At 37.9% G+C, this 24,010-nt stretch overlaps 2 protein-coding genes across 2 annotated transcripts; one reads left to right on the top strand and one right to left on the bottom strand.

Annotated features, from left to right (window-relative positions):
- The first annotated feature begins 801 nt into the window (after positions 1–801).
- Positions 802–13,951, top strand: c23h12orf56 (chromosome 23 C12orf56 homolog). Its single transcript, XM_074625800.1, has 14 exons — positions 802–1,189; positions 5,192–5,387; positions 5,854–5,869; positions 7,950–8,148; positions 8,243–8,398; positions 9,001–9,083; positions 9,168–9,312; positions 10,262–10,356; positions 10,601–10,690; positions 10,788–10,875; positions 10,960–11,028; positions 11,579–11,656; positions 11,930–12,111; positions 12,835–13,951. Exons 1-14 carry the CDS (start codon positions 929–931, stop codon positions 12,941–12,943), a joined length of 1,767 nt encoding a protein of 588 aa, XP_074481901.1. The 5' UTR covers positions 802–928; the 3' UTR covers positions 12,944–13,951.
- Positions 13,952–14,907: 956 nt separating this feature from the next.
- LOC141761676 (acyl-coenzyme A thioesterase 1-like) lies at positions 14,908–21,983 on the bottom strand. Its single transcript, XM_074625213.1, has 11 exons — positions 21,849–21,983; positions 20,873–21,078; positions 20,575–20,674; positions 20,292–20,482; positions 20,037–20,200; positions 19,418–19,537; positions 19,134–19,216; positions 18,948–19,041; positions 18,560–18,640; positions 15,842–15,980; positions 14,908–15,509 (listed from the first exon to the last, which is right to left on the bottom strand). The coding sequence occupies exons 1-11, from the start codon at positions 21,947–21,949 to the stop codon at positions 15,385–15,387; spliced, it is 1,404 nt and encodes a 467-aa protein (XP_074481314.1). The 5' UTR covers positions 21,950–21,983; the 3' UTR covers positions 14,908–15,384.
- Between the last annotated feature and the right edge of the window lie 2,027 nt (positions 21,984–24,010).

The following is a 24,010-nucleotide window of genomic DNA, read 5'->3' as shown; positions in this document are numbered from 1 at the left end:
TACATTCAGTTTTAACAGTTTTCTTCATCTCCTTGTATTTCTATATCTGGTATATACTTTTTTGTACTTTGTACTTTGCACTACTAACTTTTTTACTGCCTTTTTACTAAAAATGTTTGCACTATGGAACTGTGATGCTGGAAACTTGAATTTCCACTCGGGATCAATAAAGTTACTATCTATCTATCTATCTATCTATCTATCTATCTATCTATCTATCTATCTATCTATCTATCTATCTATCTATCTATCTATCTATCTATCTATCTAATACATATATAAATAAATGATTTAATATTTCCCCATCATACATTTTTTATTCTTGGCAGTTTGGATGGACTGAGTATTTAATTGGTGTTGCACAGAAAGCCTACTTTTCCCTTTAAATTTCTTGTAAAACTAACAAAATTGTACATTAACCACCCCTCAAATGATCTATGTATAAATCCAGCAAGAAAACAAACCTGAAACTTTTTTATTTTGTATTTATTTATTTAAATTAATTACTTTTAATGCAACAAAATAAAGCATAATAATTCTATGATTTATTATTTCAACACCCCTACTTTCATACCTGGCATGTAGACTTTCAAATAAATAAATAAAGACATTTCTATATCCAATTTTTCTGGTGTAAAGTGGTTATGTATTTCACATTAAAAGCATCTCTGAGCACAAGAGTTCTAGACTCAAGAAGATGCTGCAGAGATGCTTTTAATGTGAAATAACGCTTTAATCTTCTAGCCAATCAGCAGCGTTTCATCCTCACAGCGCAGACCAATCAGAGAGCAGAGTGGTGCTGATGACGCTGAGACAGCGCGAGAGAGCGGCGGTTTGGTTTAACTGCTCAGTCAGTCAGTCAGTTGGACGTTAACGGGACAACGGGACGACCGGTAAAGTTCAGACCGAACGTCACAAAGTTACCGTCATGGCTCGTACCGGCTCCTGTGGCTCCGGTACCCTCCTCTCCCACCGGAACATCAAGCTGGACTCGTTCCTGAAGCGCAACACGGAGCGGACCGTGTACGAACAGATCCGAGCCTACGAGCCGTGCGTGGTGATATCAGAGACCGTTAATAAAGTGTACATGCACGTTGTCATGAGCGACGAGTGCGTGTACATCACCGAGTACCCGCCGCGCACGCTCACCGAAGCCTGTAGCTTCAGGCGCGTGCGTGACATCGAGTTGGTGAGTTGGTGACCAAATCCCATTATACTTTTTATATTTTTAGTTAAAGCTCATTGAACTACTGTGACTGCAGCTGAAACTAATCAATTATTAGATTAGTGGGGTGAAGGAGAAATAATCGGCTGTAGGACTGTGTGACTAAGAGTCATTTAACGCTCCTTTAATCTTGATTGGAAGTTAATAATTTGATGTAATCACTGTCAAACAACAGTCAAAATTGTCGTTTTAAAAAGTCCAGAAAAAGGGAAAAAATATATTGTTTAAAAAAAAAAAATCCATATTAGTAGCAGGTAATATACCAAAATACTGCACAAGTAACCTAGAAGTCCTGCCTTTCACAATTCCAATTCAATTCAAAATTTTACTTCAGTAAAAGTACAATAAAAAATAATAATAATTTGATCTAAACACTGTAAAAAATGTCCTTTAAAAAGTCCATACCTCAAGGGGACATGGCACATTTTAGAATAATGTCCATTATACCAATATATACAATATTATTATCATTGTATTATAATAATTGATGAATTAATGTGTACATCACTTTAATGTTGCAGCTAAATCATTATAATCATCAATCAATTATAATTAAAAAATAATAATAATAATAATTTGATCCAAACACTGTCAAACAGTCAAAATTGTCCTTTAAAAAGTCCAGAAAAAAGGGAAAAAACTCAATAAATATGTTGTTTAAAAAAAAAAAAAATCAATATTAGTAGCAGGTAATATACCAAAATACTGCACAAGTACTGATTTAGTACTTATTTTTCTGTTTGTTAGCTTACTTTACCTTTTTTATTTTACTTATCTTATCTTATCTTATTTACACATTTTACTAAATGTATCTTACTTAATTGTTATTCTATTAGGCACTGGTGCTAGAAATAGTACTTTTTTATTTTATACACTTGTATTTTATACACTTGAACTTGTTGTAATTTTGTTGTATTTTGGAACAATCTCTGGCACAAGACTTTCTTTCGGGATTAATAAAGTTCTATCTTATCTTATTCACAATTCCAATTCAATTCAAAATTTGACTTCAGTAAAAGTACAAAATTATTAGCATCAAAATATACTAATATTATACTGTACTACAAAAAGGTACTTCAGAATGGCCCATTTTAGAATAATGTCCATTATACCAATATTATACCAATATATATCTATATCTATAGATATAGATATAGATCTAGATCTATATATATAGATCTAGATCTATATAGATCTAGATCGATATAGATATCGATCTAGATCTATATATAGATCTAGATCTATATCTATATAGATCTAGATCGATATCTATAGATATAGATATATATACTGTGTTATAATCACTGATGAATTAATGTGCACATCACTTTAATATTGCAGCTAAATAATAATTATAATTAAAAAAAATAATAATAAAATATTCTCAACACAAGATCCACCTATTTGGTGTTTTCCAAAGCTTTCAACCACATCTCTTGGCTTTCCTCATAAAGATGAAGTTGCTCAGTTGTCATGGAGATAGCAAGTAGGACCTTCAGTTGAGATTTTTTTTTTGAAAAACTGCCATTTTTCTATGTTTACATTATGGAGGACGGAACCTGCAAAAATAAGAAATAAATGATAAATAAATAAATTACTCAATAAATATTTGTATTTTTTAAATTTATACATTTATTTTTGTTTTTATTCATTTATAAATTAATAAATTAATAAACCCTTTAAAAAGGATTTATGGGATTAATCAATTATCTAAATTTTTTATTTTTTAATTTTTTTTTTACCATCAACTAATCAATAAATTATCAGCAGCTATTTTGATTATTGATTAATCATTTAAGATATTTTCAAGCGAAAATGGTAAACATTCTCTAATTCCAGCAACAAATAAATAAATGACTCCATACAATAAATTTAGCAGATAAACAGTTTTTTGGTCTTATTTGATAGTAAACTGAATATTTTTTTGATTTTTGGGGAAAATAATAATTTTTGGGGGAGTTTGGAAATCACCATTTTCAAAAAAAAATTTTACATTTTGTAGACAAGTAATGAAGAAAATAATCAGATTAATCAACAATTAGTTGCAGCTCTAACTGTGATTAAAGCCAATTAAATTACCTGACTATGTGTGTTAACTAACAGCTTCCTGTAGTTTGATCCCAGCTAAACTCTTCAGATTACAGATGACTCACCTTGATTTACAGGTTTCACTTCACACCTTTTCTACTGGCTGAATTCATTTATATTTATTACATTTGTAAGGAACATTACACTTGTAATAATAATCTCTTATTATCATCAGATAATTATTTTTTTTGCTTCAAACCATCCTGTTTCAGGGGCCTGATAGGTTGGTAATCCAGCCTTGGTTCCAGCCTTCACCTGTGTTGGTACATGTTTAAATAAAATATAAAGCCAGCCAGATTAATTTATAATCACCTGGGACTACAGTTAATATTATTAATTAACGGAAACTATTAATAATATATTAACACTATGATATACAGTGTGTGTGATTAGGGCTTCGACTAATGACTATTTTAAATGTTAATTAACCTTTTATTTATTTATTTATTTATTTTCAATCAATAATAGTTTTAAGGCTGTACAAACCATTGTCTCCATTACCGATTTATCTGCCATTTTTTTGTTTGTTTGATTAATTGTCAAATGATCATGAACATTGCCGATCCCAGAGCCCAAGGTGATGTCTTTTAAAAAAAAAAAATAATTACATTTATTAATTAAATAAGAAATAAATCTTTAATAATAATAAGTAATTTTCTAATTACCTCTTTTGTTAGACAATATGAAAAATATAAAACAGAGGAAATCCGGAAATTTACTTCAACAATTAGCCTAGTTTCATCTCTACTTACAATCATCTGGGACTGCAACTGTTAATAATATATTGATTTATTTATGTATTCATTATTCAGTCAATAAAGAGTTTTAACAAATTCCAAACATAGGGGTTTACAATAACAGTACAGTAACTTCCCAAGTTTCTCAGCAGCTAAAACATTGTAAATGACATTTTGATAATTATTTTTCTATTCTTTTGTCTGTTAATAAATACCTAAATTGACAGGAAGGTTAAATATCTGACAGCTTGTTCAGGTGATGAGGCTTTAAAACACCTGCAATTTCTCAGGATTTTATGAGTCTTTGCTCTCATTTCTCAATTAATTAAATATATTAAAACATGGTTGAAGAACAAGGAATCAGTTGTATATCTCTGTGACACATAGCACAAATATAAACGCTTCCTGTCCCATAAAGACATTAACTAATCAGGAAACCGTTATCCTGAGATTAAACTGAATGACCCAGTCTAGACTACTGAGGGCTCAGAATAGATTCATTCAAGCTTAATGCTACGTAATGTAAACTCTATATAACATGCTGAGTCTCCATGTAGCAGAATATGCTTCTGATTACCACCTTATGTCACGTAGGTCAGAGGTCAAAGGTTTAAATTCTTCGTCACAGAGTTAATCCTGTCTGCTTTAAACTGTCAGATTATTGCCTGTGTTGAACTGTGTTGAACTGTGTTGAACTCACTGTGACTTCGAGACTAAAACCCCTCTTCAAGCACCTCTGGCGTTGTCCACTTCAATTCTCTCAAACTCTATCAAAATGATAAGGAGAGAGAGTCAGTAATTTTCTCCTGTAATGATTTTTTCTTTATCATTACACCTATTAAAGATGCAACCAATGAGTATTTTATTAATCTGTTGAGAGACTATGACTATGAAAACCTCAGGCATAGTAGTTTTTGTGTGACAGCCACCCTCATTGTCATAAGAGGAGAAAGAAATACAGAAAAAAATAAATAAAAGAGGAAATAGATAAATGTATAAACACATTTACAAAATAGAGGGAAGTATTAAAACTATTTTAATAATTACTGTAGAAAATAAAAAAACTAAATACATAAAAGGAAGATGTACAGTCGACTGAACATCTTGAACACAGATCTTTAGCTCCGTTTCATCTCTTCAGGTCAATGACCTACCAGATTTCCTCCATGGGAAGGACCGGGAACTCTGCCAGCACATACGAATCACCTACATCACTGACAAGCCTGCTGCGAGGAGCCGTGATTGGCTGAGGAGAGAGAGGAGGGTGGGACTTCCTCCTGCAGCCTCGTCGTCTCGCAGACCCAGCCACTGCCCAACAATAACACACACCGTAGAAGGTAAACGCTGTTTTAAAATGTCAAATTACCAAAAGGATCGGCATACTTTTGATCCGTTTACAACAACGTTGCTGCCATATTTATGCCTAGATGTCGTTATGTTGAGTAGCCTGACACTAATCGATCCAAACTCCATTCAGAAAACAAGCATTTTAAAAGTTGTTTGCTTGTTGTCCCGCGGACAGACGGACAAAGCATAAATTCAGACTTTTTACAAATCCGCATCATTATGTAGTTATTTTGGCATCTTTTTGATCTGTTTATTGCAAATAAATCACAGTGCAATCTGTTTTGTTTTTTTATATGTAAGCAGAGACAGTGGTAAAATATGAGTTACTTCTACTCTGGGTATTTTATTTTGTGAAAATCTGTAACAAACAGTGAAGGTCATGTGTTCTTTATTTGTTGGTTTATTTCCCCTTTAAGTGTAACTTCAACCCTCCTGTGTCTTTTATTTCCCCGACAGGATATCCTGGACAGAGGTGAGCATTACAGATACACACACACACACACACACACACACTCTCTGGTTTATCAGGTGATACCCATGTATGGAACCTGAGACTGGCTCTGGTTGCTTTTACTTTTTAACTGTCTGAGTCTGAAAAGAAGCATAATTCCTTCTTAAATCGAATGCTTCTACTGAACTCTACTTTGAAACAAATGCTAAATTAGAGCTTTTTTCCATCAGTCACTGCTATTATTCACAACTAAAGGAAATATTTGACACTTCGGACTTACAGCTGCCCTACATGGTGTAACTTTATGTGTCTAATGTTGTTTTCGTTCCGTGCTGTACAGATCCTGTCTGGGAGTCACGGAGACAGACAAACTCTCTGAGCTATAAAACCTTTACAGCCGTTTTTGTGTGCAGGGCTACAAGAGAGAAGGAGGGTTAAACTTTAGGAGCTTAAATACCTGCATATACTGTATATATGAGTGTTTGTGTATATGTGTGGTGATGGTGAGAAGGTAGAGTCCTCACGGAGAGGCCAAAACATTTCACATAAAGTTAAATTTCATCTTCCGGTTTCGGTTTGGAAACAACTAAATAATGTGTTAAGTGAAAGCTGCTTCACTCTACCTGGCTTTGTAATAATCCTCCTCCGTGTCTCAGGTAGCTCATGACTTATTTAATAAAGAGGGACATGTTTCACCTCAGTTTACCTGCAGAACATTGTCATTGTTCACTGGGGAATTTAAAGAAGTACCATGATCGACAACCACAATTATATTTTTCTGTCTTTTGACTGAGATCCAAATATATTTATTTGTTCCAGAAATGGATTTAAAGTATATGAACAACAAAGAATACATTTTACATTTAGTGCTGCAACTAACGATTATTTTCATTATCGATTAATTTGCAGATTATTATTTTTTAATATTAGAAAAAAGCCAAAAATGTGCATCACAAGTTACTCGAGCCCTTATCTTAAAATTGATTATTTTATTTGGTGTATTCGTTCATAACATAAACATAATAAGAGAAAATTAAATAGAAAATAAAAGCAAGTATTGCAAAAATCAAGAATCATAAATATAGAATAGAATTAATATAAATATGAAAAAAAATATTATAAAAATAAGTACAATACATCTGAATTATGAGAGAGCTGTGCAGTTTTTAGAAGTGGTAGTTTTGTGCATTGTTTCATCTTTTCATCTAATTATGATGTGAGAATTATTTGTATCATTTACCTTCATCTGACTTTTTACCTGAATACACATTTATCTTTAATTAATTGTTCTGGTTTATTAACTTCCTGTTTTTTGTTTGGTCGTGTCTGTAATTCCTCTGTGTCGTGTGTTTGTGCGTCAGTCAGGAAACAGTTTGTGGACTGTGGAGAGACGAGAGGAAGTGCAATCAGATTTACTGTCGCTGAACGCCGACTTGTTGCCTGGTTACAACAAATGCCACACTGCTTTAAAGCTGATGTGTGTGATGTGTAAACGCTGTCTCATGCTTATCTGTCCTTCTGCTGGAGTGTAGTTCACCTCTGGGAGGTCATTAAACAAACACACACACACTCAAAGAAGTAATGTTGGATCTTTGGGGACATGAATGCAGTTTACAGCCGTTGAATCATTATTGAAATTACTGAGCAGCTTTCTGCTTCACTGTCAGCAACACTAGAAGACACACATGGCTGTAATGCTCAATACACATCAGAAAAATAACTGTTGGATGGATTCAAAATAGAGAAACAGCTTTACTAAAGTGAGATGGAATAAATAATCCCATGGTTACGACTTGGCGTTCATGTCATCGGACAACTCAAGACGGTTGTATGATTGCAGAGTTGGTCGTGTGAGGGTTAAAACGTTCTGTGCATGGTCTCTTTAGGACCCCCTGTACCCCCCTAAAAAAGACAAAAACGGCTCTATTGTTGGTCTCGGAGGGTTAAGGTGACACCAAAATGGAACAGAGCCATCGTTATTGTTATAAGTAACACGTTTCCTGCTATTACAAGTCAAAATGTCTGCTGTGCTAAAAACTAGCTTTTATCAAGTAAAAGTTAATCTCATCCATCTCTTTTTGTTTTCTGTCCTGTTCATCAGGATCCCCGGTGAAAGGGGGACCCAACCCAAACGTTCTTCCACACGTTCTGCCTCCTGTCCAGACCCGGAGACTCTGGGCCTCCTCAGGGTCCCACACCCTCCCAACCAGCCTCCCTCCGCAGAGCCCTCCCCCACCGGCTCCCCCACCGCTCCTCTGTCACCCTCAGATCACAGGCTGAACGTCCCTGACACTGGACAGGTACAAACTGTCTTACACCTCCTAATAGCCTCTTTTTCTGCATGTGGTATAAATCATTTGGGGATGCAACATCACAACCCATTGTGTATTCAAGGTCCCGAGGGGAATCGGTTCAGTTCTGTCTCGCCTGTTGAAAAGAGACGATGAGAGCAACGGAGAGGAGAGGGAGGCTGAGCTGCATCTTTACGCCGTATCACACACGTCCAGACTTTACCTCCATCTACAGAGCTTGTGGAACAGCTTCATTATCGTGAGTGATGATGGAAACACACATGAAGAATACATCCTGTGATTTAATGCTGAGGGTTGGCCTGTATGGTATGGAGGACGTAACCTGCCAAAATAAAAATAAATGAATAAATAGATATATAAAAATATGCCATTGAATATAGCGAAAATAATATTAAAAATAAATGTAGAAATGACCCCATGATGACACAGTTGAGTGACAACCCCCTCATTTGCATAATGAGACAGAAATACATAAAGAAATGTATAAAGAAAAAAATACATAAATAAGTTTGGGGAAATAAATAAGGGGTGAAATGCAAAAGGAAAATTGTGCAGAAATAAATAAATGCAGAAATACATAAATTAATACTCACATTTAAAAATGAATGCAAAAATAAACAAATTAATATTCACATTTAAAAATAAATATAAATGAATGCAAAAATAGATAAATAAAAATAAATGCAAAAATAAATAGATACAGAAATTTATAAAAATAAATAGATAAATAAAGAAATGGAAAATTAAAGAGTGAATTAGAAGAGTAAATAAATAAAATCAGCGGTGTTTCCCTTTAAGGTCTAACAAAGATTGTGTGTGTGTATATGTGTGTGTGTTCAGAGGGCCACTCTGTTGTTGGACCCGCTCTACAGAAGGAAGTGCTCGTCTGGCTCCTCTCCTGGAAGGCGACTTCCTGTCATCAGGTAACAAAACTCTGATGTAACAGTACAGGACTGTAACAGGCAGAATCATTACTTATGACCTGCTCTGTGTGTGTTTGCGTGGAGCTGGGAGAGGACAGCTCACCTGTTTGGTCAGCTGAGCTCTGAGCTCCTGCAGGAGGGGATCAGCGTGGAGAGTCTCTACATGCTGCTGCAAGAGCTGAGGACTGCTGCTCACCGCAACGTCGCACTACGACGTCTCTTCTGGAGGGTGAGACATTCAGATACATGTTGGTACTTGTGAGGATTCTCCTTGACATCAATCATTCCCTAACCATAACCATCATAACTATATGTCTGACCCGAATCCAGGGAACCCTTTTCAAGTCAAACATAATTCATGCCCTCGTACACTGATTTCATTTTCATCAACCAATAACAATAATAGGGAAAACTAGTAACAAAACATGTTGATTGAAATTACATATAGCATCCTATTTTATAAACCCATCATATGTTTTTTATGTGAAGTCTTTATCAGTAAAGGCCGTTACACACCGCCAGCATTTTCTTCGTGCGATCATTCAATCATAAGTGAGCCTTAGAACAAGAGCAATAAAAAAGCAATAAATATAGAATTTATTTTGTGTGATTAATTCGCACATCAATATATTTTTCCAAACTGTTGTTTATGTCATGAATACTTTCACACAGAATGTCAAAGGTCAATTGTCTGAGCTTTCGCATCGGGAATAAAGGCATTAACTAATTAAGTTGCGTGGAACTGGTTGAGTTGCGCCTATATTTATGAAACAACAACACAGAGGCTCCATATCCATATCCTTATCCACTCCTTCCGTTATTTTATTGCCTTTCACAATAAAAGCCCTTGACATATTATATTTGCAGGTGAGTCTTTTGTTTATTCATCACGCCCCCGGTCTGTAAAAGCCTTAAAGGAACTAGTAAATACTTTCACATAAATGTCGTGGAGTAAAAATTGCCTCTCGGATGTAGTGTAGAGTAGAATAGAGAGTAGCTGAAAATGGAGGTAAAGTACCTCAGTGCAGTACTTTTGTAAATGTACATTTTTACTAGTGCCAGTAACTGTGAACCAAACAAAATGTCCTCACAAAGACACACTCTCATACAGACCAAAGCCAGATTTGACTTGAGTAAAGTTTTATATGTTTGTGAGGACCTTCTCTCTTGTGTTTCAGTCCAGTGAGGTGTGCGTCTTCCTGGTTCAGACTCTGGAGGAATCTCTGCACGGATGTAAGAGCCTCAGTAGAGTCTACACAGCAGATCAACTACTGTAAGCTTCAGTGTGTGCGTGTGTGTGTGTGTGTGTGTGTGATCTAACACCCTTAATACCAATTAAGGAAATCGCCCTTTGAGGTTATAAAGTACTTTGTTTTGACACAACATACTTGTGGCTGTTTAAGAAGGAGGACGGCTTTGAGTGTGTGAGTGTGTGTTCATAATGTTTCATCCTCAAGTTAGTGTTAGTATTAATATGGAGTATATGACTTTAACACCCGCTCAATGCTTCTGTTCAGACTGAGCACTCTGACCGTGCAGACGCTCGCCGTCATGTTCAGAGAAACGGAGGGCGAACCAGCCAGACTCAACCTACTCTCTGCCAAGAAGTAAACATCCCACCTGTCCTCCGTCTATTTGAATACTTAAATATCTTTTTAAAACTTTCTGCTTCTATACAATAATTGTTTTTATCTCTCCCTGCAGAGGTGACCTGGCCTCCAGAATGCTGCTTGCCTTGATATGTGACGCAGAGCTACAAACACAGAACCAAAGAACTCTGGCTGACTGTGAGGTGAGCTGCTCTCTACTCACATTAATATGATTATTCATTTAATCTGTTTTTAATGCTACAGCTGACCTTCTCTGTTGGCTTCAGGCCTTACTAGCTGAGTATCTGGACGCTGCCTGCTCGCTGCTCTTCGAGCTGCTGCTTTTAGGCCACGAGGTGAGTTATCTACATTAAACCTCTCCCTTTACTTTGATTGTTTGAGCATTAACACTGCTAATATTAAACCCTCATCTATACAATCCTTAACTATCGCAGCTCTTCTACTGCTGGGTTTTTAAATACACACAGTTATACGCACAAGAGAGTCGTTTTAACTATGCTCCAAAATGATGAGAAATGCGGGCTCTGTGATCATTTTTAAACGACTGCTGAAAACCTATTTATTTATTTTGGCTTATAATTAATGTCATTATTATTATTTTATATATATATATTTTTTTTTTTACTAATTCTCTCATTTTGGTTATTCTTAATGGTCTCTGTTTTTAATTTCACTTTACTCTCTTTTTTTTGTCTAATTTTATTGCCCTTGTTTAAAATTATCGCAGGTGGTGCCATTTAGGATAAAAAACAACCTTTGCCTGTTTATAACAATCAAATCAAAATTATTTTGCTTATGCATATTCTGTATGTGTAAAATGTCAAACCTCAACATTTGCACTCAGCCTGTGACTTCACACTTTATTGAAACGTTTCTGTGTTTTAGGCAAGCAGATGTTCCTCTGCCGACAACTTCCTGTCTGTTGGTTGGATCCTCGGAGTCCTGCAGCCTCATCCTCGCCTGGTAGTGTATATATTTTTTATCTATTTACCCAGATTCCCTACTACTGTAGTTACTACCACGGTAAAAACTACTCTTCCTGGGTTCTGTACAAAAACACTACATCACAATGTAAAAACAAATATGTAATTACAGTCCAAAGCAAAGACGTGAAAATGACAATAACACTTTAAAGCTGAAAGAGCTGGTCTGCATTTTAAACCGGTAATAAAAGTGTGTTGTTGAGTTAAAACTGAAACCCCGTACTTTAGAGCTGGTCTCCTCATCTCTCTGCAGTTGTCCTTCATTGGGTACCAGGCCCAGCAAGTGGTGCTGGTATTGTCAGACCTGCAGGAGTCCTTTCTGAGTCCAGTTCAGTCTGTGCTGCTATTCCAGCGCTGTCGCCTCCTGCTGGCCTGCCTGCAGTACAACAGCCATCTGGCACAGCACCTCCGCTCCCACTTCAGAGAGGAGTTCAGGTTTGTGCTCTTTTCTGCTCAAGATTCAGGATGGTTATGAATAAAGGATGATTTCACAATGAAAAGGAAAGTTTGCCAATGATGAAACCCATACCAGGGCAGTGTTAGTAACTATTTCATCTACAAATTTTCCTTGATATGCTTGCTAGAACATTTTGTAGGTGAAGTTATACAAGAAATAGTATTGTTTTTATTATTATTATTATTATTATTATTGTTGTCATGATTATTTTACGGTTTTTCAATTTTTATTCTATATTTTTTGAATGAATAGTGTTAACGTTAATTGATTCGTGAAATTAATTGATTAGTGAAACACTTTTTTTTTAATAACGGTAAATAAAAAATAAATAACGGAAGTCAAAAAGTCAAAAAGCTCAAGTCCAAGTGAAGTCACGAGTCACTGGTGTTGTCAGAGTCAAGTTACAAGTCTTTTTTTATTTTGTGAAGTCGAATTTAAAGTCATCAAATTTGTGACTCGAGTCAAAGTCATGTGACACCTCTGCTTTGTATACTACTGGGTAGATTAGTGGTATAGTAGCATCATATATGATTTTTTATGTAAATAGCAGCCAGTAAATAGAAGTGTGAAATAAATGTAATGCAGTAAAAAGTACAATATTTGCCTTTTAGATATAGTGGAGTAGAAGGATAAAATGGAAATACTCAAATATGGTATGTCAAAATTGTACATACGGATAGATGTTTGTTTCTTCCCTCCAGGTACTCTGTGAAGCTGTCATGTGCTGAGGAGAAGCTGCCGCCTCACTACCCGATCAGCCAACCAACTCTACGACTGGTCGAGCAGATCCTGACTCTTATTCTTCACTGATGATCATCGCACATGTGCACTTACACCTGGAATCAGGGCTGTGACAGTGTGTGCCTTTACCAACGTCTGAGTGAGTTTATGCTTTGAGCTGTATATACTTTTTGAGTTTCAACCACTGCCACGAATGAACAGAAATAACGGCACTACTTTCTGTGTATTTGTTTTGTCAATAAATGTTCCTATAATGCTGTATAGCAGAAATCTTTTCCAGGTTTTATGAGTGTTAGCAGTGCTTTGAGCTAAATGCTAACATGTTGAGCAGGTATAGTATTTACCATGTTCACCATCTTAGTTTAGCATATTAGCACGCTAACATCTGCTAATTAGCACTCAACACAAAACACTCCAGTAGTATGATCATTTTTCCCTTCATGTTTGGATTCTGCCTTTGTGTATATTTGAACATGTAGATGTTTAACCTGTAAATGTCAGCAGGCACTCTAAATAAAGGTAATTTCAAGGTGAAGTTGTCCCAAAAACGCAGAAAAGTTAGAAGAACCTGGCTCTCCTTTTGCGGCAACACATTGCGACGTCATCCGGCACGGCACCACGGTAGCCAAGGCCAATCAGATACAAGCAAGGGCACATTCATGGTAGATTACTTCTGTGTACCGGGCGGTTGTCTCAACGATGGAGAAAAGATTACGTCTAACAAGGGTCAGACTGCCTTGAATGGTGCTTTAGGAGCAGATTGGGGGTTTCTGGCACAGCTTCACCTACTTCCAAGGTGCAGGGAGAAGGGAAAATGTCGGAAGATGTCAAAACTCCAGCAACGTTTGTAGTATATAGAACAACTGGGCCTAAAGTTGTTTTATATAAAAGTGTTGCTGGAGTTTTGACCTCTTCTAAGTGGTGCTGCTCTGTGGTGCCAGGAAATGATGTGAACTGTACATGCTGTTCTTTCAGGATTACTCTGTGATGAACTCTCATGCAAAACCCTGCCAGCGACAGTGATGACAACAGTTAATCATTGTTGATGGCTGAATTAAAGCTAGGGTTGGTAATCTTCTTCTACAACCTTTTTTTTTGTTTATACAGTATTTATTGAAATTCTCATTATATCCCGACAGCAATCAATAAATCAAATGCTCTGACAAAAAAAGAATGAAAAAAAAATCGTTATCTGTGGCTGTCGCAGGACTGTAATAAACCCATTCGGGCTGAATGAAATGATTGGACAGCCTACCTACCTACCCACCCGCCTCCCTGCCTGCGTGTACTCTGCCTTTGCACTCATTGAGACATCGACGGAGTCTTCCACAAGCTGCTAACTTGACAGCGGTGAGTACCAACAATAGCCATGTTTGTTGTTTACATTCATTCACCATATAAACCATACCAAAAGAACAACATATTCTGTGCACTTTAATTCATCAGAAGAAAGACACAACTCTGTGAGGAACCAATGAACACCAGGTAGTGTTAAATGTATTTAGAAAAATTTAACATAACATAATCTGTGACTTAATTTATTATATTTATATATATATATATACAAAACAAATGTGTGTGTGTGTATATATATATATATATATATATATATATGTATATATATATTCTTATATTATATATTTTAATTTATTTATATTTCAGAATTTTACTTGAGTAAAAGTACAAAAGTATTTGCATCAAAATATTCTTAAATACCATATACTGTATATGCATATATATATGCTGGGTAGTTTATGAAAATACATACAATAACTGCTGCATTAATGTGTATGTTGCATTTTTACTGCTGTAGATATTTAAGGTATTTGAATCTTGAATCTTTATACTACTTTATACTACTACTATTGGGTAGATTAATCTACAAGGAAAGATTATGGAAAGCACTCCAATTAGACTAAGACTCTGTGGCTGGAAGGGTTGTGGCTCCCCCTGTTGGGATGTATTTGTTGTGCTGGTTGCGATCACGTAACCCCATATTCCCATGAAGATCCATATCTTGAACGAGACAGTTATTTCTATTATTTGTCAGTTGTTTCCTTTATTAACAAGTTTACATATTACAGAAGTTTCATTTTGAAATGTCTGGACAATCTGTTCGTTGATTTGTGTGATCCATGCTGCAGTTGACATAATGCATATGTGTGAATGAATGAATTTTTTATTTTCATGTCTGGTGATTTACATGATCCATCCCTCATGGAATTATTATTATAAACCAAACATTAGTTCATGTTAACCTACCATCGTCTAATCACCATCATCACAATACATGAATAACGCTCCCAAAAGAACAACATATTCTGTGCACTTCAATTCATCAGATGAAAGGCACACGGTCATCATAGTGAGTATCCAATGAACATGGCAGTGAAATGTGGCAGTGTTAATGTAGTGAACATGACCTCGTAACACAACACTGATTTAAAACTTAAAAATTAGTAGAATCGTCCTCTGCATTTAACCCATCCGATCTGCGCCGGTGTAATCATTCACATCTTGTCTGTGGGAGTTGGGCTGGAATACAGATGCTGCTGCAGAAAAGCCAACATCTTATTCCAGGAGTCTTCCTGAGCGTCTGAATGGGGTTTGGTTTGTCCTCCAAACAGCACTATCACTGAAACACACAATGTTGTGTTTGAGAGAAGATTCTGCCACACAGTGAGTCTTGAATGATGAGTGAAGTTTTTGTGAATGGCACTTGAATATCAGACATTTGGGCCTACATAAAATATCTGCCAATAGCTTATATCGTTATCCGTTTTAAAAAAAAATCTCAAATTTTATTAGTGATTGAGCTCTAGTTAATTTGTCCAAGAGATCCTGTGGGACCGGTTATACAGTATGTTGAAATATAGGAGAATTTTATAGGGACTGAGTAAAATATCTGTTTCTCTGATAGAAGGAGGGGAATAAATGCAACAAAGACAAAGCCTGAGCAGAACTCACCCTTCTCTTTGCTATTATTTATAAAGTTAGTAGATCTGAAGTGAGGTGAGTAGGGCGGCTCAATCAGATGTCCAGCATCCGGGTATTCAAGTTTGGTCAGCAGGTGCTCCTTCCCTGCTGCACGCATCATCTGGGCCATCTGAAGGTCAAAGGTCAAATCAAAACGGCACAAAACAAAGTTTTTTTGTGGACTGCCTAGATCAGAAAACATGTGATTCAACAAGCCCTTCCTTCCTTTTCTCAATTAATAGTTTATTCACTTGGGCCAACAAGGCAAAAGTGAGCATGGCTCACATACCCCCGCTCACTGCTTGACCCCTACTAAAGTAGGGCCAAAGGTTTTGCCATTTTGGAACTAATGGAATTAATGGGCATTAACTAATTAACTAATGGGCAACCAGGACTTCTAACCCCCAAAAGGCACAACTAGACCACACTGTCAACCATCATACCAAATTAGAAGTTCCTAAGTTAAATATTTTCCGAGTTCTGCTCCGGAAACAAAAGTGTGACACGCGAATGGACGGACGGACAGAAGGACGGACGGATGGAAGGATGGACACGCAGAGCGCTATATACCCCCGACTACGTTGTCTCAGGGGTATAATAAAAGGTAAAAAATGCCATCACAGTTTCTTAAACTCCAAGATGCTGTCTTTAAATTGCTTGTTTTTCTCAAAACAACAGTGCAAATGGGGATCATAGATTATGCTCTACTTCACCATGGATGTATTAAGAAAACTGGACACAGCGGTGGAGGCGGGGCCCTGTTCATACCTATGAGAGTTGCTCAGTGGCGCATGATGCCAAAATGGCGATATTTCGCATCCATTAGACCCATGGAGCTGACGCAGTAGCGTCCGCTCAGTCAGTCAGAGATGGAAGTTGTAGTACCGCCGTTTGGCCACTACGAAAATTGGCATCTGACTGGCGCTCTTCCTAGGGGCTTGTACTTCACTTCTTCTGCACAAATATCCTGGTTTGACTGTTCTTGCATCTACTTCATTGTCAGGTGTATTTTGTGTTTGCGTATGCTCACATCCTCAGCAGCCTCCACTGTGGGCATGTTCTGATCATCCTGGCCGTTCACCAACAACATTGGACAGTTTATTCTCCCCACCTCGAAGACAATGGAACGTAGTGGAACATAGATTGAAAATACGCTCCCATCCAGTCACATCACTAGTTTCATAACTCTGAAACAGCTGAGCCAATCACAGTGAAGCATGATAACTAGGACTCAACAAATTAAGACATCATCTTGAAGAAATTATATTGTTGTCTGGTGCAAAGTGGAACAACATCAACACAAATCTGTAATAGATAAGATAGCCATGAAAATAGGGCGCCATGTCAGATATTTTCATCCGACGTTGGATGTTAAAAAGTGAATTTGTATACACATAAACTTGAAACTATTGTCTGTATGAGACTTTAATGAAAGGCTGATGTACTTACGTTTACTTTCAGAGAGGGATCATCAGGAATCGGTAGACCCATACCTCGCCATATCTCATGGTTGTTCTCATCCACACGTAACTTGTGAGCATTCCTGCCATCACGGATAATTCACCATGACATCAGTCCAACTGAAACTTTGTGGAATGTGTTTATGTTACTGACAGAATAACAGAATACCTACGATTTCAACCATTGATTGAGTCCTCTGAGGGTCTCCCCACGTGGATAAATGTGGTTGACCTCGACCCACTCAGCAACAGCCGCCCCTAGCGATTCCTGGGCGATCTGTGCCGGTGTATTCACATCTTGGCTTTGAGAGCTGGTCTGGAGTACAGATGCTGCTGCAGAAAAGCCAAGATCTTATTCCAGGAGTCTTCCTGAGCGTCTGAATGGGGTTTAGTTTGTCCTCCCCACAGCAATACCGCTGAAACACACAATGTTGTGTTTGAGAGAAGATTCTGCCACACAGTGAGAGTCAAAACCTAAAATGAACACAGCTGGAGGGTTTTAATGGATACGTATGGCCGAATAAAATACATCAGCACCACAGTGTTCCTAAATAGTATTCATTTAAGATATAATAATGAACACTTGCACCACCTGCAGGCTATGACTGTAGTTATTCTTTTTAATAGAATAAACTATACCATCCATACTAAAATAGTATGGATGTGATATGATTGCTATCTATGTTGAACAACACCAAGGAGCAGAACTCACCTTTCTCATTGCCATCCTTTATAAAGTTAGTAGCTCTGAAGTGAGGTGAGTAGGGCGGCTCAATCAGATGTCCAGTACCCGGATATTCAAGTCTTGTCAGCAGGTGCTCCTTCCCTGCTGCACGCATTATCTGGGCCATCTGAAGGTCAAAGGTCGAATCAAAATGGCACAAAACGTGGGCTACGTTCCAAATGGCATGCTTTTTCTTTTTATGTTTAAGACATACTGCAGCTGCCCTTAAAAAGTTAGAACTGTTGCATGCGATATGCATACAATTGGGACATACTACGTCATAATAGTGTGCCTTGAACTTTGACCCTCCTGCTCATATATCCGCTGCGAAGAGGATTGTGGGTCAGAATAGTCAGAAAAGCATGCTGGCTTGCATACTACAAAATGCGACCGGATGTAGGAGGACATTCTGGTATTTTTGGCATACTGCATTTGACGTACTATGTATTGGGACATACTAAATCTTTTTCTGGCATACTAAATAGTATGCCAGAGGTAAGTGTGTGTGTGTTTGCGTATGCTCACATCCTCAGCAGCTTCTACTGTGGCTATGTTCTGATCATCCTGGCCATTCACCAACAACATTGGACAGTTTATTCTCCCCACCTCGAAGACAATGGAACGTAGTGGAACATAGATTGAAAATACGCTCCCATCCAGTCACATCACTAGTTTCATAACTCTGAAACAGCTGAGCCAATCACAGTGAAGCATGATAACGAGGACTCAACAAATTAAGACATCATCTTGAAGAAATTATATTGTTGTCTGGTGCAAAGTGGAACAACATCAACACAAATCTGTAATAGATAAGATAGCCATGAAAATAGGGCGCCATGTCAGATATTTTCATTACACGTAAACTTGAAACTATTGTCTGTATGAGACTTTAATGAAAGGCTGATGTACTTACGTTTACTTTCAGAGAGGGATCATCAGGAATCGGTAGACCCATACCTCGCCATATCTCATGGTTGTTCTCATCCACACGTAACTTGTGAGCATTCCTGCCATCACGGATAATTCACCATGACATCAGTCCAACTGTGAAACTTTGTGGAATGTGTTTATGTTACTGACAGAATAACAGAATACCTACGATTTCAACCATTGATTGAGTCCTCCGAGGGTCTCCCCACGTGGATAAATGTGGTTGCCGCTAACACAAACACAACAACGAGGCTGGAACAAAACACAAGGATGCACCATAAGACATTGGACCTCCATCTGGTTCTCCACTGTATGCTATCAGGGCCCAAAGTTCTGCAGGTTTTCAATGTCGAACCTAGAAAACTTTCAGCCCTTCGTGGCACATGGTTTAACAGCCACATATTCAAAACAAAAGAAAAAGCAACTCTAACATATTTAGCATTTCTTACTTGCCTTGACAACGCTGCTCTCTGCAACCGTCAAAATGGACATAATCGAGTCGAGACAAAGACCAAAAAGTCCAACTTTGTCCGGGATCACTTGAGGATGGTCCTTGACAATATTAAACGCTGTCTGTGCAGAAGTAGATAACTGAAAATGAAGAAGAAAGAAAAACATTGTTTTCAGCCGCAACAGCGACGCTGGTGTTGTTTTCACCTTGTGCTGTCTGTCTGTGAGTCATCATGACAAAATGTGGTCCTGGAGACACAGACTGTAGTAGGAACTACCACAGAGGAGGTTTTCAAGTACTTTGCCAGGTGTTTATATGTCTGTGTGTCTGTGGACAGATATTATCACAGTGATAGCGTCACAAATGTGCAAGATGCAGTCACGAAACTAGGTGTGTAGTTGGAAGATGGCTGTGTTCAAAGCAAGGGGGGGGCGAAAGGACCATTGGCCCCCCCTACTTTACGCCCGTTGTTGAATTTGGCTTGGCAAGATGGTCTCCTGCGATGGGATGACACCAACCATGATGCAAAATCGGGCTAGTAGGAAGCCAAATCCCCACCTCTTACCCCCTACTTCCGGCAACCTTGCTCGCACTATTAGTATATTATCAAGCAACACAAACCTCAAAATAGTTGAGCCCGATGTCTGCTGACTTCAGCTCTCCGTGGACGAGATACTCCAGCGCCAAAGAAGCATAACCATGAGACGCCAGCAAGGCTGAACGATACTCCAACAGTCCTCCACCACCCCCCCATATATCCAACAGGCTGGGGAAGGGTCCTGGACCTGAGGCACAGAGAAACAGATTATGAACTTTAAAGACCAACAAAAGAAGGATAAGCGGAGGAAATATGTTTTTCAGGTGATGCAGGTGTACCTGGAGGTATAAACAGGGTCCCTCGCACTCCTTTCTCTTTGATCTCGATCCTCTGGACACCTGGACCCATGTACCATCTCTCTGTGAGCGACGAGGCCAGAGGAGCCTGCTCCCTGAAGCCCTCTTCTACATGTCCACTGTAGACCGAGATGTTGACCAGCAGGGGGCTACAGATGTTCATCTTTCTCAACCTGACAGGTAAAGAGATTCGAGGTGTGTTATGCTGGTGGTGGCTAATGTAGCCTGGAGCCTCTAGCCTAGTCTGCAGCTTCACAGAACTTACCTGAGACCTTTGCGGCTGCCTGGGACGGGGCGCATACTCCACAACAAACCCATGGCTTCTTTTCCCGTGTACGTTCCCCCAAAACTCAAATCCTCTGCAACTACAAAAGCATTAAAATGTCAACAAAACAAAATATACAAAATATCGAACAAACAAATCAGCTGTAAAGTGAAGCACAGACATCTGAGGTGTTTAGCATGAGGCCACTTGTCCTCACTGCACACCGTCGATTTCAGGCATCAACACATTGTAAAATTTGAAAATCAGTTTGAGGAGATAAAAGAGGAAGAGAACCCACGAGACACTGTTCCTCTGTGATCACTGATGTAGTGTCCATAGGCCTCCCAGTAGTCCTTGTCCTCAGAGTGGTGGAGGGAGTGGAGTGTTACAGGAGATCCTGGAGGCAGATTCTCCACCACCACCTTGAACTTCTCATCGACCAGAGCTCGAGAGGGGGCAACAGAGAGAATCGGAGGGACGGTGTGGGACATGGTGGATGATCGTCTGTAGCGAAATGCAAACACGTGCACGTGTTACGTTTTATCAAGTCAGACAAAACCAAGTGTTCCTCAACCACTGATTATGATAGGCGGGAGTGATTGATTTTATAAGTTAATGATTTGATGAATGCGAACAAGGAAGATCATTATACATATAGTTCTTCAAGGATTGTTGAAAGCATGGGTGTTAAAAGATCCTCCCAAAACGTGATGAAGTGCCCTCTAGGGTGCCCTCTCAGTAGAGAAAACGAGATGCGGTGCCTTTTAGGGTGGCATTAAAATTGAGAAAACATGACATGCAAAACATGCAGTGCCCTACATGCTAGAGAACCTTTATTATTGTTTTTCGCCCCTGCCCTTCAGACAGCCTGAGTCCACCACTGTTACAGATAAATACCCCAAAAGTATATAAAGCAGTTCAAATTAGCTTCACATTGACCAACATTAAAGTAGCAGTTACATATTATAACATATAACCACCATGTTCACATTTTTCTTTATTGTATCTTTATTTATATAGCACTAAACTCAGGATAAATTAAGTAATTTGCAAAATTGCAAAAATAAAAATAAAACACATATTGCACTGGGAAAATTCCTTCAACCCTATATTATTATTTTTTATTATGGAAAATTCGTATTTTTACTTTAGATAGTTTACCTTTTGTTTCCAGTACTTCTGTAACTTACTTGCAGGACTTTTTAAAGTAGTTAACTGCTTTACCTGTCATCTTGATTGTGAAGTTTTTTCAGTCAAAGTGTACTAGTACCAACCTGAGGCAGGTATGATGACCAGATACTTGCAGTTGTCGAGTAGTAAAGTACACTGACCGCAGTGTACCTCTAGTAAAGCTCACACACTTCATCAGACTCATCTTTGGCAGGTGAAGACACACTTTTACAAAGGAGACATCAACTGTTAGCACTTTGAATACTCACGCTCGGGCCACACAGCGCGCTTCAGGCTCGCCTGACGGCAGCGTCACGTCGTGGCCGCGTCATGCCCACCTAGGGTGTTCACACTAGACGCGAGTTACCCACGTCTCGGGAGCGTCTCGGAGCTACCTGTCAGCTGTGTTTTTGCTGTTGCTGACAGCCCTTTCTTTCTACATAGTTTGCCTTTTAATGGCCATTTAACTTCATAATAAATGTGATTTATATTTATTTAAGACAAAAAAGGGTAAGAACTGTGTGGTAATTTGTAAATATTATTAAAAACAAGCAAATAAATTCATACATAAATATTAATATATAGCCCATATAAATCCCTCTTTTCTGTCAGTGAAGAGGGATTTATATATATATATATCCCTCTTCATTAACAGTGAAGAGGGATTTCTATGGGCTATATATATATATATATATATATATAAATCCCTCTTCACTGACAGTGAAGAGGGATTTCTATGGGCTATATATATATATATATATATAAATCCCTCTTCATTGACAGTGAAGAGGGATTTCTATGGGCTATATATATATATATATATATATAAATCCCTCTTCATTGACAGTGAAGAGGGATTTCTGTGGGCTATATATTAATACAAAAAAATAAATAAATACATTAGTAGTAAGAGAGAGCCTACAGCAATCCCTCTTCACTTTGACTGGCACAGTTTTAAACAACATTTCCAGGGGGTTTCGGGTTCCTGTTCTACAGCATTCCAGGTTGCGGCTTTTATCGAAAACGACTTAATTTACATCTGGGGCGGGACAGCAATTTACATTATAAATGCTGATGTTCCGACATCTCAGCTTTTCACCACCGTGTTGCTGAACTGGGCCTTGATGGAGAAAAACACCTGAAGTATTTCAGAATGATAAATATAAGTAAAGTGTTTATTTTTTTATTATTATAAAACAAAGCAAAATAAACAGTTTCGTTATTTGTTAACCTTTAGAAAACGAAAATTATTATTAAATAACACCTCTAAAAGAAAGAACAATAAAGTTACGTGGTGTTTGTTGAGAGAGAGAATCGGAAAAATACTGCCAACTATCACCTGATGTTCTTATAACCTATTAACCCAGTCTATTGTATGTATAGCATATGTAGGGTTTCTGCTATGACTACTACAGTGTTTACCAAATTAAAAGCCTGTACTATATTAACTTGATGGAAACCTGCAAGTAGACAACTGCTTTATTTAGAGTATTTCAGAATAAAAGCATTGTGTTAACGAATGCATGATTCTGTGCACTAAAAACGCTAGAGGCCTTTTATTTTGAAATCTAGATAGGAAGTGTAAAATATTGATGGCCAGTGACATATTCTACAGATGTCTAGACATGGAAACTGTAGTAATCTTGCTGGTATGATGTTCATATACTGTCAATAGATCACCCTCACTGTCTGTTGCTGTTGGGAGACGCGGCTCGCGTGTAAAATAGGCGAGCCTTCTATTCTATAAAATAGACCCGCGTCTGACGCGCGTCTCATGCGGGCAGTGTGTCCACTCTAACCTGTTAACATGGACACCGAAATAAAAAATAACACGCGACGTTGCCGTCACGCGAGCATGAAGCGCGCTGTGTGCTCCAGGCTTTATAGACCAGCCTAGTGATGATGAGCATAGGAATGCGTTGCGTTCATGTCCTATTGGTTAAAATACACGTCCTCCAGCTTTCAGAGATGTAAAAGAACAACAACAACGACGAAACGCTAAAAAAGATCATCTTCAACGTTTAAGTCAGATTCATAAACTTTAAACATAAAGCAAGTCGGTTTTAGAAGCTATAAACTACTTTCGGTTTGGGTATCATGAACACAATGCAGTGATTTAAAGCCACACTGGTGTGTTTAGGTACCACAGGAAACTGCAGCGTCGGAGTCGCAGCCACATAAATAAATAAAAGCCCATTAGTTGTACATAAATCCTATAAACCGACCAGGCTCAGTTATACTTTATGTCATATTTAAATGTAACATA

Source organism: Sebastes fasciatus, chromosome 23 (assembly GCF_043250625.1).
Source record: "Sebastes fasciatus isolate fSebFas1 chromosome 23, fSebFas1.pri, whole genome shotgun sequence".
NCBI classification, from domain to species: Eukaryota; Metazoa; Chordata; class Actinopteri; order Perciformes; family Sebastidae; genus Sebastes; species Sebastes fasciatus.
The sequence above is the reverse complement of the archived record's forward strand: the minus strand, read 5'-3'. Positions and strand labels throughout refer to the sequence as shown.

Coding starts and splice junctions, on each gene's coding strand:
- LOC141761676 (XM_074625213.1), bottom strand. CDS start 21,949: ATGAGTCTGATGAAGTGTGTGAGCTTTACTAGAGGTACACTGCGGTCA. Junction 20,483..20,574: donor GGCAGCCGCAAAGGTCTCAG/GTAAGTTCTGTG, acceptor TTTACCTGTCAG/GTTGAGAAAGATGAACATCT. Junction 18,641..18,947: donor ATCCCTCTCTGAAAGTAAAC/GTAAGTACATCA, acceptor ATTGTCTTCGAG/GTGGGGAGAATAAACTGTCC.
- c23h12orf56 (XM_074625800.1), top strand. CDS start 929: ATGGCTCGTACCGGCTCCTGTGGCTCCGGTACCCTCCTCTCCCACCGG. Junction 8,149..8,242: donor ACGTCCCTGACACTGGACAG/GTACAAACTGTC, acceptor TGTGTATTCAAG/GTCCCGAGGGGAATCGGTTC. Junction 12,112..12,834: donor CACTTCAGAGAGGAGTTCAG/GTTTGTGCTCTT, acceptor TCTTCCCTCCAG/GTACTCTGTGAAGCTGTCAT.